General features: G+C 33.3%; 2 protein-coding genes across 6 annotated transcripts; one reads left to right on the top strand and one right to left on the bottom strand.

Annotated features, from left to right (window-relative positions):
• Nucleotides 1–3,947: 3,947 nt before the first annotated feature.
• LOC116845113 lies at nucleotides 3,948–9,714 on the top strand. 4 transcript variants are annotated; one of them, XM_032817444.1, is made up of 7 exons: nucleotides 3,948–4,626; nucleotides 5,875–5,957; nucleotides 6,536–6,676; nucleotides 7,024–7,296; nucleotides 7,524–7,792; nucleotides 8,103–8,280; nucleotides 8,372–8,512. In XM_032817444.1, the coding sequence occupies exons 3-7, from the start codon at nucleotides 6,581–6,583 to the stop codon at nucleotides 8,510–8,512; spliced, it is 957 nt and encodes a 318-aa protein (XP_032673335.1). In that variant the 5' UTR covers nucleotides 3,948–4,626; nucleotides 5,875–5,957; nucleotides 6,536–6,580. The 4 variants fall into 4 exon arrangements, with proteins under 4 accessions (XP_032673335.1, XP_032673334.1, XP_032673337.1 ...); XM_032817446.1 differs by lacking the exon at nucleotides 3,948–4,626 and adding an exon at nucleotides 4,934–5,431; XM_032817443.1 differs by lacking the exon at nucleotides 5,875–5,957 and having other exon boundaries at nucleotides 3,949–4,626; nucleotides 8,372–9,714.
• On the bottom strand, nucleotides 8,535–12,544 carry LOC116845112 (probable ATP-dependent RNA helicase DDX49). Of its 2 annotated transcripts, none has more exons than XM_032817442.1 (7): nucleotides 12,292–12,544; nucleotides 12,044–12,211; nucleotides 11,699–11,892; nucleotides 10,994–11,338; nucleotides 10,737–10,909; nucleotides 10,254–10,609; nucleotides 8,535–10,172 (listed from the first exon to the last, which is right to left on the bottom strand). In XM_032817442.1, exons 2-7 carry the CDS (start codon nucleotides 12,114–12,116, stop codon nucleotides 9,862–9,864), a joined length of 1,452 nt encoding a protein of 483 aa, XP_032673333.1. In that variant the 5' UTR covers nucleotides 12,117–12,211; nucleotides 12,292–12,544; the 3' UTR covers nucleotides 8,535–9,861. The 2 variants fall into 2 exon arrangements, with proteins under 2 accessions (XP_032673333.1, XP_032673332.1); XM_032817441.1 differs by having other exon boundaries at nucleotides 12,344–12,543.
• Between the last annotated feature and the right edge of the window lie 409 nt (nucleotides 12,545–12,953).

Here is a 12,953-nt window from a genome sequence, read left to right as displayed (position 1 = left end):
CGAGAGTTCTTAGCGATACGATATTTTAAAAACGGTATAGTTTTTTTATCATTTTGTAATATATTACAGTTATAACGTACGATATATACATATATATATATATATATATATATATATATATATATCTCGTACGTTATAACTTTAATATACTACAAAATGATGAAAAAACTATACCGCTTTTAAAATATTGTATCACTGAGAACGTACGATATATAACGTACGATATATACATATATATATATATGTGTGTGTGTGTGTGTGTGTGTGTGTGTGTGTGTGTGTGTGTGTGTGTGTGTGTGTGTGTGTGTGTGTCTTTCACAGAAGCCAAACTGTGATTGACTTTGTGTGAATTTCTTAATTTCGGAGATAAGTACCAATCATGTGTGCTCTGATACTGAAATTAATAAATTTACGAATAATAGAGTTGACCACAGTTTGACTCCTGAGAGAGACTCGTGTAATGTGCACAAGTTTATAATTAAAAAATAATTATACTACGCATTGTAAGCGCCACGGAAGGAGTTGCACGGAGTTAAAATTGCAGCGATAATTCTGTTACTCATTATTTCGTTGTTAGTTTTTTACTTTCTTGCATCAATATGTTTCTAATTTAATATTTAAAGTATACATTTCCACGTATATCCGTAAAAATGCATAATGTAAATAGATAAAATCTACTTTCTCTGTGCACAATGTCAGTCTTTATTAGTGTTAATATTGTCGGCCGCTTCATCTAACAATTGGCCATTATCTTTATGTAAAAGCGCCTCGCACGCAACCTTATCAATTGAGACGTGTTAGGACTTTATTGAAGCTACTTAACACGATTCTTACCGATGTACAGTTAACAGCACGTCGGACATTTATTCGAGATCGATGTACTCAGTCTATATTGTACGCCAATAAACGGCAATGAATTCGTTTGATGAGGGATATACAGAAAAGAAAGATGTTCCTACATCTGCTTTATATATATCACCGCAACTGTGCGTTATATATCGTTCACTTTCATTTCTCGTTTGGAAATTTATGATAAATAAGCCGTTAATATAGATAAATAAGAAAAAGAAAAAGACTACAATTTTCAAAAATTATGTATGTTAGTAACAAATTTTTAACAAATTTTTTTCTTTTAATTTTTAAAGGTCTTACGGTTTTTAAAAAGATTGTTACAATCTTTAAAGTAAATTTTCTTAAAAAGACAGTTTTTTTTTAATTGTTACAGTTTTGAAAAAACTTAAAACTTTTATAGTCTGAAAAGATTTCCAAAAAGTCTGAAAAAATATCGGGAACGAGTTTCTTTTCGTTTTTCTTTTTTTTTTTGTTAAAAAAGAAACAGATTAAATTATTATTTTAAACTATTTTATTTTACTTTATTTTGTCTCAACAAATCAGCGTACAGAAAGCGGCAGCGGAAAGAAAAATGCTTTCGGCCGACGTGCGATCGTGACACTCGCAAATCGCGTCTCGCCGCGTCCTTCCACTCATAGCTACGAGACATAGCGAATCGTGATACATTGGCACATATGCATGACATATCCGTGTGCCGAATCGAAGAAATAAATAATAACAAATAATTATTGCATGATAATATCAACTTTATTAATAACTAGAACATTACAGGCGCGCGCTATTTACCATCTTATCATTACAATTACCTTTTAAATTACCTTTACAATTACCTTTTAAATTACTTTTACAATTATCTTTAAAATTACCTTTTAAATTACCTTTACAATTATCTTTTAAATTACCTTTTAAATTACCTTATAAAATTACCTTATTCTTACCCTTATTTTTGCCTAAATAATATGTTTCTCTTTATGTCTGCCCTTTCTTTGGTAAATATGCAGTATAACGCTCCTATCATAGATTTTTTCAAACTTTGTAAATTTGTATATTTTTATGCGTAGAATTGATTTCTGAAAACGAAAATTGTCACTCACTTTTCGTTTTCTTATTTTTTTAATTTTATGTTCATACATGCTTTTCTCTGCTTTAACCAAAGCATAAACTCTGTTATAAAGCAGAAAATAGTTCATGTATGCTTTTCTCTGCTTTAATCATACACACTATCTTATAAAATTTAATAATTACATTTTATACGGATTAAAATTTAGATCTAACTGTACACACGATTACGACGTTCTCGTCATACATGAACTATCTGTTTTATAACAGAGTTTATGCTTTTTATTAAAACAGAGAAAAGCATGTATGAATAATTTTCTGCTTTATAGCAGTTTATGCTTTTGATTAAAGCAGAGAAAAACATGTATGAACTATTCTTTGCCTTTCCTACTTATCGACATCATAAAACATAAAATTAAAAAAACAAGTAAACGAAAAGTGAGTGACAATTTTCGTTTTCAGAAGTCAATTCTACGCATAAAAATATACAAATTTACAAAGTTTGAAAAAAATCCATGATAAGGGCGTTATACTGCATATTTACCCTTTCTTTTTCCTCTTTCTCTTCTACGCTTCTATTCTCTATTCCTTTATTCTTATAATTTATATCTCTTCTGTATTCTTTTCTTCATGAGCTAATCAACGCGATGACAATTATTTGCCTGATAATTTGACAGGCGCAAACGACACGAAGCAAGTCGCACCCCACATGAAGTGAGCTAAGCGACAGAATTAATCAGCATCGCGGAAAAGCGACAACAATTAAATCTCTTACATGCCTTTTTTTAGAGTGGATTGTGTGCACAACTAAACATGTGTGTATGTGTGTGTGTGCACACTACACACACACACACATATATATATATATATATATATATATGTTTATATATGTTTTAGTTGTGCACACAATTATTAATAAAATTGATATTATCATGCAATAATTATTTGTTATTTATTATTCATTTCTTCAATATTGATATATTAAAATATTTTCAAAACATCTAAAAGATATCCCAGGTAGCAAGGTGACGTCAAAAGACATCATTTAGACGTCATTAAGACATCATGATGTCTTATTGACATTTTAATGACGTCTTTAGACGTCACCTTGCTACCTGAGATCTTTAAGACATTTCTTGAAAATGCATAAAAGACATCTTTTAGATATCTTTAAGTGCTATAGAACATGCCTTTTAAATTTCTGCTAGACATCTTTAAATGTTATATAAGATCCCAGACAGCACAATGTCTAAAAGTGGGACATAAGACGTCTTTAAGACGTCTTTAAATTGTCTTTAAGACAAGTTTATAAAGTATTGTCTTAAATATATCGCAAAGTTGCCTTAAAGACGTCTTATGACTCGATTTTGGATATTTGTGCCGTCTGGGATGTTTTTAGAACTCTGTAAGATATCTTTAAGACATCTTTAAGATATCTTAGATTTTATAAGATATCTCAAGATATTTCAAGATATCTGAAAGATATCTTAAACTGTTGCGTAAGATTATATTATTATATTTATATATTAATTATATTTATATTTTTACGAAAAAAAGCCACTCAAATTGTAATTAACAAATGATAAGAACCTTGTAACGAATAATTGCCCAAATAGACAAAAAGATGTCTTAGATTTCTAAGAGATATCTTGCCATATTTTGAGATATCTTATATTTTTACGAAAAGATATCTTTTAGATTTATAAAAGACATCTTTTTGTCTATTATTCATTACAAGGTTCTTATCATTTGTTAATTATAATTTGAGTGGCTTCTTATCTCAAGTGTAAAATTTCACGTTGAATTAATCGTTTCAATTACAAAAAACAAAAGAATGGAAGCTATTGCTATTGCTCGGACAGGCTCGTTCGTTGCATCTCGAGCGTAGGAAATAGAAGGGACATAGCCGAGAGAGGAAACTGACCCAACATCAATACACTGCTGCACGCACACTGCATGGCAATCCTCTTGCGCGTCGTTTAACCGCGCAGACGTAGTCGTTATTGTAGAAGCGCCTTTATCATCCCCGTAGAAAATGCGAGCATGCAGTAGTCAGCGTCCGTGCTCGACGGATGCAGGTTGCGCGTGTTACGCGACGTTACATTGACGGTGTAATAGCGGTACTTCAAACGGTACAAAATTTACCTCGGATGATTGATTCGCGACTAGCTGACTGAACTTTGATCAATGACAAACATCTGTTGCGGGAAACACAGTTCCTTCACCGCGATCCGCAATAACGACAGTGAGGACAGAACTCTCTCTCTGTTCGTCGAGCGGCGACAGTCGCGTATAAGTAATTTCGGTTACACGTAGTGCTTGCATGGCGCGTGCGTGTGCGCGCGATTTCGATCGCGCCTCGGCAGGCAGATATCGGGGACGGTAATTTCCGAATTTAGCTTATTGTAGTACACTTCGACGCGCGAGTGGCGATACCAATTGTCGTCTCGTTCGTTTGGTGGTCGAACGGACAGTTAAATCGAAAACGATAGTGGACTGCAGCTGGATAAAATGCAACATGCAAATCGGTCGATCGAGTGACATTTGAATTGCGATGAGTGTGAAATACGAAATTAAATAATTATATAAAATTGTTAAGTCACTTCTGTCGAGACTTTGATTCTGAAAGAGTCTAAGAGAGATAGTCACAGACGTATAGACAACCGGAGATACGCTCAGTGCTCGTCCAAGCCGCCTGTCGAACAATAAATTGGTGTGAGTATGTTCACGAATTGAAAGCTATTAATTTATTATATATATATTTTTTATTTATTTATTAATATACATATATTTATTTATTTGTTAGCAATTTATATCAGTGTTATCAAAATGTATTGATGCACGTATAAGTAGACACAAATGTCCAAAATATATCCTAGAGTCATCCTAGAGATATCACGTATGATAATTTTTATCATCCTAGTAACATAACAGCAATGTTATGATTTTCTACTAATTCTTTTTATTATATATAATTGTATTTTTATTTTTATTATATAAAATTACTAATAATGTAATTTATAATAAAATGTATATAATGTATTTAGTAATAAAATTACTAATAATGTAATTGTAACATACTTATACAGCACAAAAGTACAAAATATATCCCAGAGACTTCTCACAAATATCGCACATTTCTTAGACGTCTCTGGGATCTATTTTGGGCATTTGTGCTGAGTTGGGTCAAACTGGACAAAAATTTCTTTGTCATTTTTCACACAACCACGTAACATTTTGAGATATTAGTGAAAAGATTGGCGAACCAGTACGTACGATGCTGTGGGTCGAGCTCTGTCTCATCGAAAATAGCTGAGACGCGACTGCCTTTTAGGTGACACGTGTACAATACGCTAGCAATACGTCAATAGTTATCATCAATGGAAAATAATTGTCTCTGTATTGATCGTGTCATTACTCCGCCTTCAGATGTCAGACAACAGTCACTGCCGCGAAGAGGCAATCGCGTCTTAGCTATTTTCGATAAAACAGAGTTCGTTCTACGGCATCATACGCACTGGTTCGCCAATTCTTTTCATTAATATTCAAAATTTTACGTGGTTCTTTAGAAAATGATAGAGAAATTTTTTTCAGTTTGACCTAACCTATTTATATACGTGCATTGATATATTTTAAGGGCTGATTGTTCCAATCTTTTTGTGAGCTACCTGGTAGTTAAATCACATATCTGTCTTTGTTTTCCCTTCAATTTAAATAAAGACAGACATATGATTTAATTATCAATTAATTTACCAAGAAGTTGGAACAACCGACCCTAAATCAGATATCTCATGGGTGCGTTCCATTTGAAGGCTTACATGCGCTGTGAGCGCTCACGCTTATAAGCGCTATTTTTTAAAAGATGTTTTATACAATAGTTGTATGGTTTTAAGTGGCGCATTATGTATGTAGTATTAATATGATCTTGAATAGCGTTATGTGAAAGTAGTCTTCAATTTCTAGAAGGTCTCTCTTTCTCCAATCTCTTCAATAAATAGCCGGGGACGCCCGATGTCCTCAAACACCAGTCTACGGTACTCAATAATGTAAGAAATATAATTTAGCAATGCCAGTTTCAAGTTAAATAGATATCTCTTGGAAATAGTTCCAAAATATTTTCCAAAAGAATTACAGATCGCGTCTGAGAAAACTCAAACTTATCTTCATGTCGCGGCAACTAGGCCAGATATTTAATTTCTTGTAGATATAAAATATCTCTCAAGTGATAACCCCCCCTTTTTTCATTACATATTCTTGTAGCTGACTTCGAAAGCAAAACAATATAATAAATTACTTTTTCGTTAATTACTTTTCAAGTTATAAGGCCTGAAAGTTGCCGCCAGTATTAGCATTGATATACCAAGATGTAATACATGGAGATTATACGATCCTATTTACATTTTTGCGCCATGCATGAGTATGTATATGTGTGTGAATGTGTGCGCGCGCGCGCATACGTGCGTGGGTGTGCGTCACAGAGATAAAAACCCCGCGGGGTTCGTCATCTCGTAATATTTTATGACTCCCAATCCTTTCTGTTGATACACATCCGCATATACAGTGTATGAGACTCTGTATATATGTCGAAATTCAAAGATAAAATCTTGCTTTTGTCATATTGTAGCTCATTCTCTCTCTCTCCACAAAGAGAAACAGTGAATTTCTCATCATGATGATCATCACCAGGACTTTGCGCAGTGCTTTTGTAAAAAGCCAAATTAATTTGCTCACACAATCACGGCTGTTGAGGCACAATCAATATGTGGTAATGTATCTGTCGTAGCTATACATTGCTCTGTTTAAAATAATGAATACAAAACAATAGCATTATATAAAGCGAAGAGTGAATCGTGAATTATTCAAAACATTCGCTCATATGGAATCAGAATTCAATCTTGAGTGAAACCGTTCACTCTTGTCGTTTCAAGCAGCAGTATTTTCACGTTATGGTTTCGAGTAAAAATATTGTCAGTTCTCACTCGTTCTGAGTGAGATTTTATTCCAAGAGATTTAGAGAGTACATATTAATAAACGTCACAAGCTATTGAATATCGTTGTAACAACGTTCTATCATCAACAATTTTTTGCTCACTGAGTCCTTAATATTTCTAGGCTGTTGGAAGATTGGCACGCATGCTATCGTCATATCATTTCACGAAAAATATTGAATTTCTTACGCACGACAATCACATAATATCGTCCAAGAGCGTTGTACAGAATGTAAACGCAACAAAAAATCGTCCATTGTTGATCATCCTCTCTTGGCTAATGTCAAAGCGACAGCATGTTTTGAAGTTCGTTAACTTATATATGGAACAAGGATTCGACGTAGTAGTAGTATCTCTCACACCCTGGCAACTTTTGTGGCCCACAAAAGGTTCCCAAGTGAGTGATACGATTGCACTATACATAAGAAACTCTCCTCACTAGACTATTCTTTTTAAGTGCATTAATCCCTTTTCCCCTTAATGCTTGATTGTATACTTATATTACTTTAAAACAAAAAAGTACACAAGTATCTCTAGTTGCGTTAAGAAAGAGAGAAGAATAAATCTATTACAAAATTTTATCTAAATCTATTATAAAATCTAATCTTCGACATTTACTTTCAGCTCGTTGCAATAGATTTGCTGTCTTTCCTAGAACAGAACGAAAGTTACGAACAGATCCTGTTGCATGGTTTTTCTATAGGCGGTTATATGTGGGGCGAAGTTTTGGATTTGCTGCAAAGAGACAAGGATAGGTACAATAACATTGCAGACAAGATCATTGGGCAAGTGTGGGACAGTATAGCCGATATTGGTCAAGTGTCGATCGGCATGTCTCGCGCCGTATTTCCAAGGAATAAAGTGCTGCAGTCGGTGTTGTACAAGTATATAGAGTAAGTGTGAAGGAAAAGACATAGGCACGCGTACAACTGAAAATAAAAACTCGTTTGAATTAACGCTTTGGCTACTACGTGCCACTATAGTGACTGCCCGTTAAAAGATTTTTTAGTACGGACGCCACTATAGAGCGACTCTCCTAAATTTTAGATGAAGACCTAATGGATAATTTGTTGTTGCTAACCAGTAGTTTACCTTTTAGTTCATTTATGTGCATTCAGTGGTAAACTTGCAGTACAACAAGCAGTTCTGTACCAAACTCAACTGCAGCTAAAGAATTAATGCAACATAATTTGTCGTTTTCAGATATCATATGAAAACGTTCCACAACCAATCAACACAGTACTATATTCGGTCTAGTCAAGTGTTCCATACGTCTCCTATACGTGTGCCAGCGTTATTCTTTATAAGCAAAGCTGATCCTGTCGGCACGGAGACCAGCATTCTGAATTTACGTGATAATTGGGAGACTTTAGGAATAAAGGTGAGATTTATTGCCTTATATGGGAAGAACCGTGAGAGAAAAACTTTTACTTTATATTGCTTGTACATATACATGCGTTTTTACCTTGCAGACTTACGTAAAGATATTTGAGAAGTCACCGCACGTCGCTCATTTCTACTTATATCCCAAGGAATACGTCGCCGAACTATATGCCTTCTTGCAAAAGTTGAATTTGATACAAAGCGAAGAGAAGATTAAGGCGCGCTTGTAAATGTTTAAAACTAGATCTTTTTTTATGAGTAGACATATTATATTTTTATACGAAAAACTGTCTTTTGGCATGTTCCAATATACGATTTACAAACATTTACATACATATAGACAAACAATACAGAATGCCTTCGTACATTTGAAAATATATTTACGTATAATAGGGTAATTAAGGCTATTGGCTCCTCGCCACGGTCATCTTCATTTATAACATCAGAAGAGTGAGAAAATAAACGTTAAAAATTTTTGCAAAATATATTGAAGTAAAACTATACATGTTTATAAAATGACAATTGCAATCGATCCGTAAAATGACCAAAACATTACGTTTTTACTCTAACAATCAATAAATAGCTGTAAAATTACAAAATTACATTACGTAACAAAATCATGAGAGAAAAAAAATTAAAAAGGAAAATTGTATATCACACTAAAAAATATTTATATTAAATAATTCTCTTTTATTGATTATTCGAAAGGAAAACGTTCGGATTAAGTTTGCTTGATTGATTGCGTCATTTTATGGATATATTTTTTATATCAATGTGTACTGCGAAAATTTTTAGTGTATATTTTCTCGCTTTTAATGTCATGAATTAAGAGTTTTACAGCGAAAAGCCAAGAATACATCTTAATACGTTTGCTACCCCGGTTTATTTGAGCAATTCTTTCCATAAATATATTTGTTTTCATGTAATTATATGAAACAAACTTGGTTCATTTATATATGGAATATAAAAAATATCATTTTCATACACATGTGATGTTGACAGCGAACATGTAAAACTAAAAATTTTGAGTAAAAATAAACTTAAAGTAAAAAATCGGTACGTCATGACGATACGTCTGATGTTGGTAACGAATATATTGAATATAAAATTAATGAGATTAGGAAAGAATTTGAATTAAAAAAGAATTTATAAAGAACAGTAAAAAAGAAGTTATATTTTTGTAAAATTTTCCAAAAAAGTACATATAAACATTTGATACATTGTGATATTTATAGAAATTTTTATATATATATAATATATAGTAATATTGTATATTATCAATGCAAGGTTTATACATACAATTGAAATTTTATCTTTCTCTTTTATGGTGAATTGAATATATACTAGAAAATAGAACACTAGCATTGGTTTATGTCTCTTGTACTACACATTGGGAACTTTATAGAAATAGATATATATCACATGTAAACTATGAACATTTATTGTATATAACTTTTTATTATATACTTATTATATAATTATTATAATTATATTATTATATAATATAATTATATAATTATTGTAATTGACAAATTAATATAAAATGTGAATGTTAATAATAAAGTATCAGTGCAAATTTTTAGGGTAAAAATGACGGTAGTAACCTAAATTTTTCAAGCCTGTACATTTCTTTTTTTAACTTTTTCATTTCCTTTTGTCTCTTACGTCTCTCCTTCTCTCTTCTCTCCCTTCGTTTCTCTGGATCTATCTCTTGATCTATATCTATTTCATCCGGAAGTAAGAATTTTTCTGCATCTAATTCCTCTTCTAAGATTAACTTTTTTCGCTTATTAATTATCTTTTTTTCAAAAAAGTCATTTTCGTCTAGCTTAATCTCCGCTTCCCGTTTTGCCACTGAGAATTGCGTCAAGATCGTAACGATTTCTTTGTCTACGGTCGATTAAGCGATGATTAATTTGTTGTTTTCAGTTGCTACTATCGAGAAATGTACAACATGTTATGTATACTCACCATCCACTTTGTATTCTGTTAAATTGGTACCTATGGTGTCTTCAATCGCGTGCAACAGTTTGATGTCGTGCGGCGTTATCAGACTCACCGCCATACCCTTTCTCCCGGCTCGAGCCGTTCTACCGACTCTATGAATGTATTCTTTCGGCACATTTGGTATTACGTGATTGATAACTAATTCCACTTCATGGATATCCAGACCTCTCGCTGCGACGTCGGTGGCAATTAGGATCTGCACGTGATTCGACTTGAACTTATTTAACGCGGCCAAACGTTCCTTCTGCTTGATCATCGCGTGAAGAGCCACGTTCGTAAATCCAACATCGTTCAACGCCATTGATAACAACTGACAATTCCTGAAACACACTCAGTGATCAATTGCAATTAATTGTGACGCAAACTACTATATATATATTGTCTGTAGTTGGAAACTCGTGAACTATTTTTACGCGTTTTCCTATACGTAAGGAACAATCGTCGTACTTGCAAGTATCAGTGAATACCATAATGGAGCCATCGTTGTTCGTGGCGCGAAACGTCCTGATTACTTCCACCAGATATGAATCGAGCACATCCTTAGGACATATCACATAACGCTGATCCAGTTCTCTCACCGTAGCGATACCAGCGTCATCTTTCTCTTCCCATATAAACACCTTAAATGAAAGTTACAATTTCTGTCCTTGGCAAGTAAAATTTGACACAATATGTGACACGATAAACAGTACTGGTCAAAATACCTTATTGGAAGCTACTTTCTTGACGTTATCGAGATCTTTTGTTATCGTAGCGCTAAACAACAACACTTGTTTCTGTTTTGGTAGCGCCCTGAAAATTTGTTTCAACTGTTTATCAAAGTGACCAGCCACGAGTCTGTCAGCCTCGTCCAACACCAGAAATTTTATTTTCTTCAAAGAAAATGTATCACAGCTATCTAAATGATCCGCCAGGCGACCTGGTGTAGCCACAACTATGTGTGGCCGCTTTGACAACTCTAATCCTTGCACCATCATGTCCATGCCACCAACCACCACACACTTCTTGAGATTGATAGCCTTGCCAATGGCAGCAAATTGATCAGCAATCTAAAACAATATGATTTTTATAATTTTCATTAGATCTGTTCCTTTTAATTCAACTAGATTGCATTTTTCGCTTTTAGAAAAAAAGTATATAGCTTAATGTTGAAAGAAAAAGGAACAAAGTTCTGTACAACACTAGCTCAGCTAAAAAAACAACTTCTTTAAATTGTCGCAAGATAATGATATGTACCTCAATATCAAATAATAATTGAAATCAAATCATAATTAAAATTTATATTTTTATGATAAGTTACCTCAATGTTAAATATAGCAAACTCTATGTTAATCATAAAGCATAGATAGAATAATTTATACAAAATGTGATTGTATAAAAAGAAAAACTAAAATATCTATTCATTATACCTGAAAAGCTAGTTCTCTGGTTGGTGTTAATATGAGAGCAAATATACCATAAGGATCTTCACATAACTTTTGCAAAATGGGCAAGGCAAATGCCAAAGTCTTGCCGCTACCTGTCTTAGCACAACCTATGCAATCTTCACCTGCTAATATTCGGGGAATGCAATTCTGCTGAATCGCAGTTGGTTTCTTTAAACCTGAAAAATAAAGATGTTAAATACTTTTAATATGTAACGTGCACATACTGTAATTACTTTAAATAAACACCACTTTAAAGTACTTTAAATAAACACCATGAGTACTCTTGTATAGAGTACTTCTTCATAAATTATATTAGTGAGAAATTACCCATAGCATTGCATTGTGTGAGAAGCCAAGAATTCAGCTTTAGATCCGAGAAATTCACGATTTCATCACTCATTTTGCTGAATGTTTTGTTATAGATCAGTGCAATCTTGCACGTGCACTCACACTATTAACACAGACAGAAAGTTTCCTGATATGACAGAGAGTTTTCTAAAACACAGAAATCGTAATTTATATACTCAAATTCAAATTAAAAAGAAAGTTCACAACATGACTTCTTTTTTTTTTACTTTGAGTATTTTTATCCTTGAGTTCTAGATTCACAAAGTATTCGCAGTATACCTTTTGTTTATTTTCTAGTTCACATATACGTAGGATTCAATTTAGGTTAATACGAATGTTGTCGCGGCTCCAAAAATTTATTCACCAGATTTCTGCTTAAAAAATCACCAGGGTACCTATTATGGACTTCGGGTGCGTTTAGATGGAAAAAGAAATAGCGTAAGGCTGATATTTCACGTGTCGTACGACAAGCTTTTTGGATACATTCATTGGTTGACGAACAGAGAACCTAGAAATACTCTATTCGCCAACCAATAAACGTATCCGAAAAGTTTGTCGTACGACACGTGAAATAGCACCCTAACGGAACAGTTACGGAAAAAAGATATAGTGGGGTCAGCCAATTAGAGTAATTCCATTTTTATTTTATGTTCAGGGGGTCGATTGTGTATCTCGAAACGAAGTGAAAATTACAAAAGTGAACAAATTCACTAGGCATTGACCAATGAAGTTACAAATATTCTAGTAAATTTGCTCACTTTTGTCATTTTCACTCTGTTTTGAGATACACAATCGACCCCCTGTTGTTTGATAGGTAGGTTTCACATGGCACAGAACTGTTACGGAACGGAACAAATACGGAAAACATTCTAACCTATCAACATCGAAA

The sequence above is a fragment of the Odontomachus brunneus genome, unplaced genomic scaffold (assembly GCF_010583005.1).
Source record: "Odontomachus brunneus isolate Ranch 3 - 2012 unplaced genomic scaffold, Obru_v1 Obru_scaffold_049, whole genome shotgun sequence".
NCBI lineage: Eukaryota > Metazoa > Arthropoda > Insecta > Hymenoptera > Formicidae > Odontomachus > Odontomachus brunneus.
Note: the sequence above shows the minus strand (reverse complement) of the source record. Positions and strands in the feature narration are given on the sequence as shown.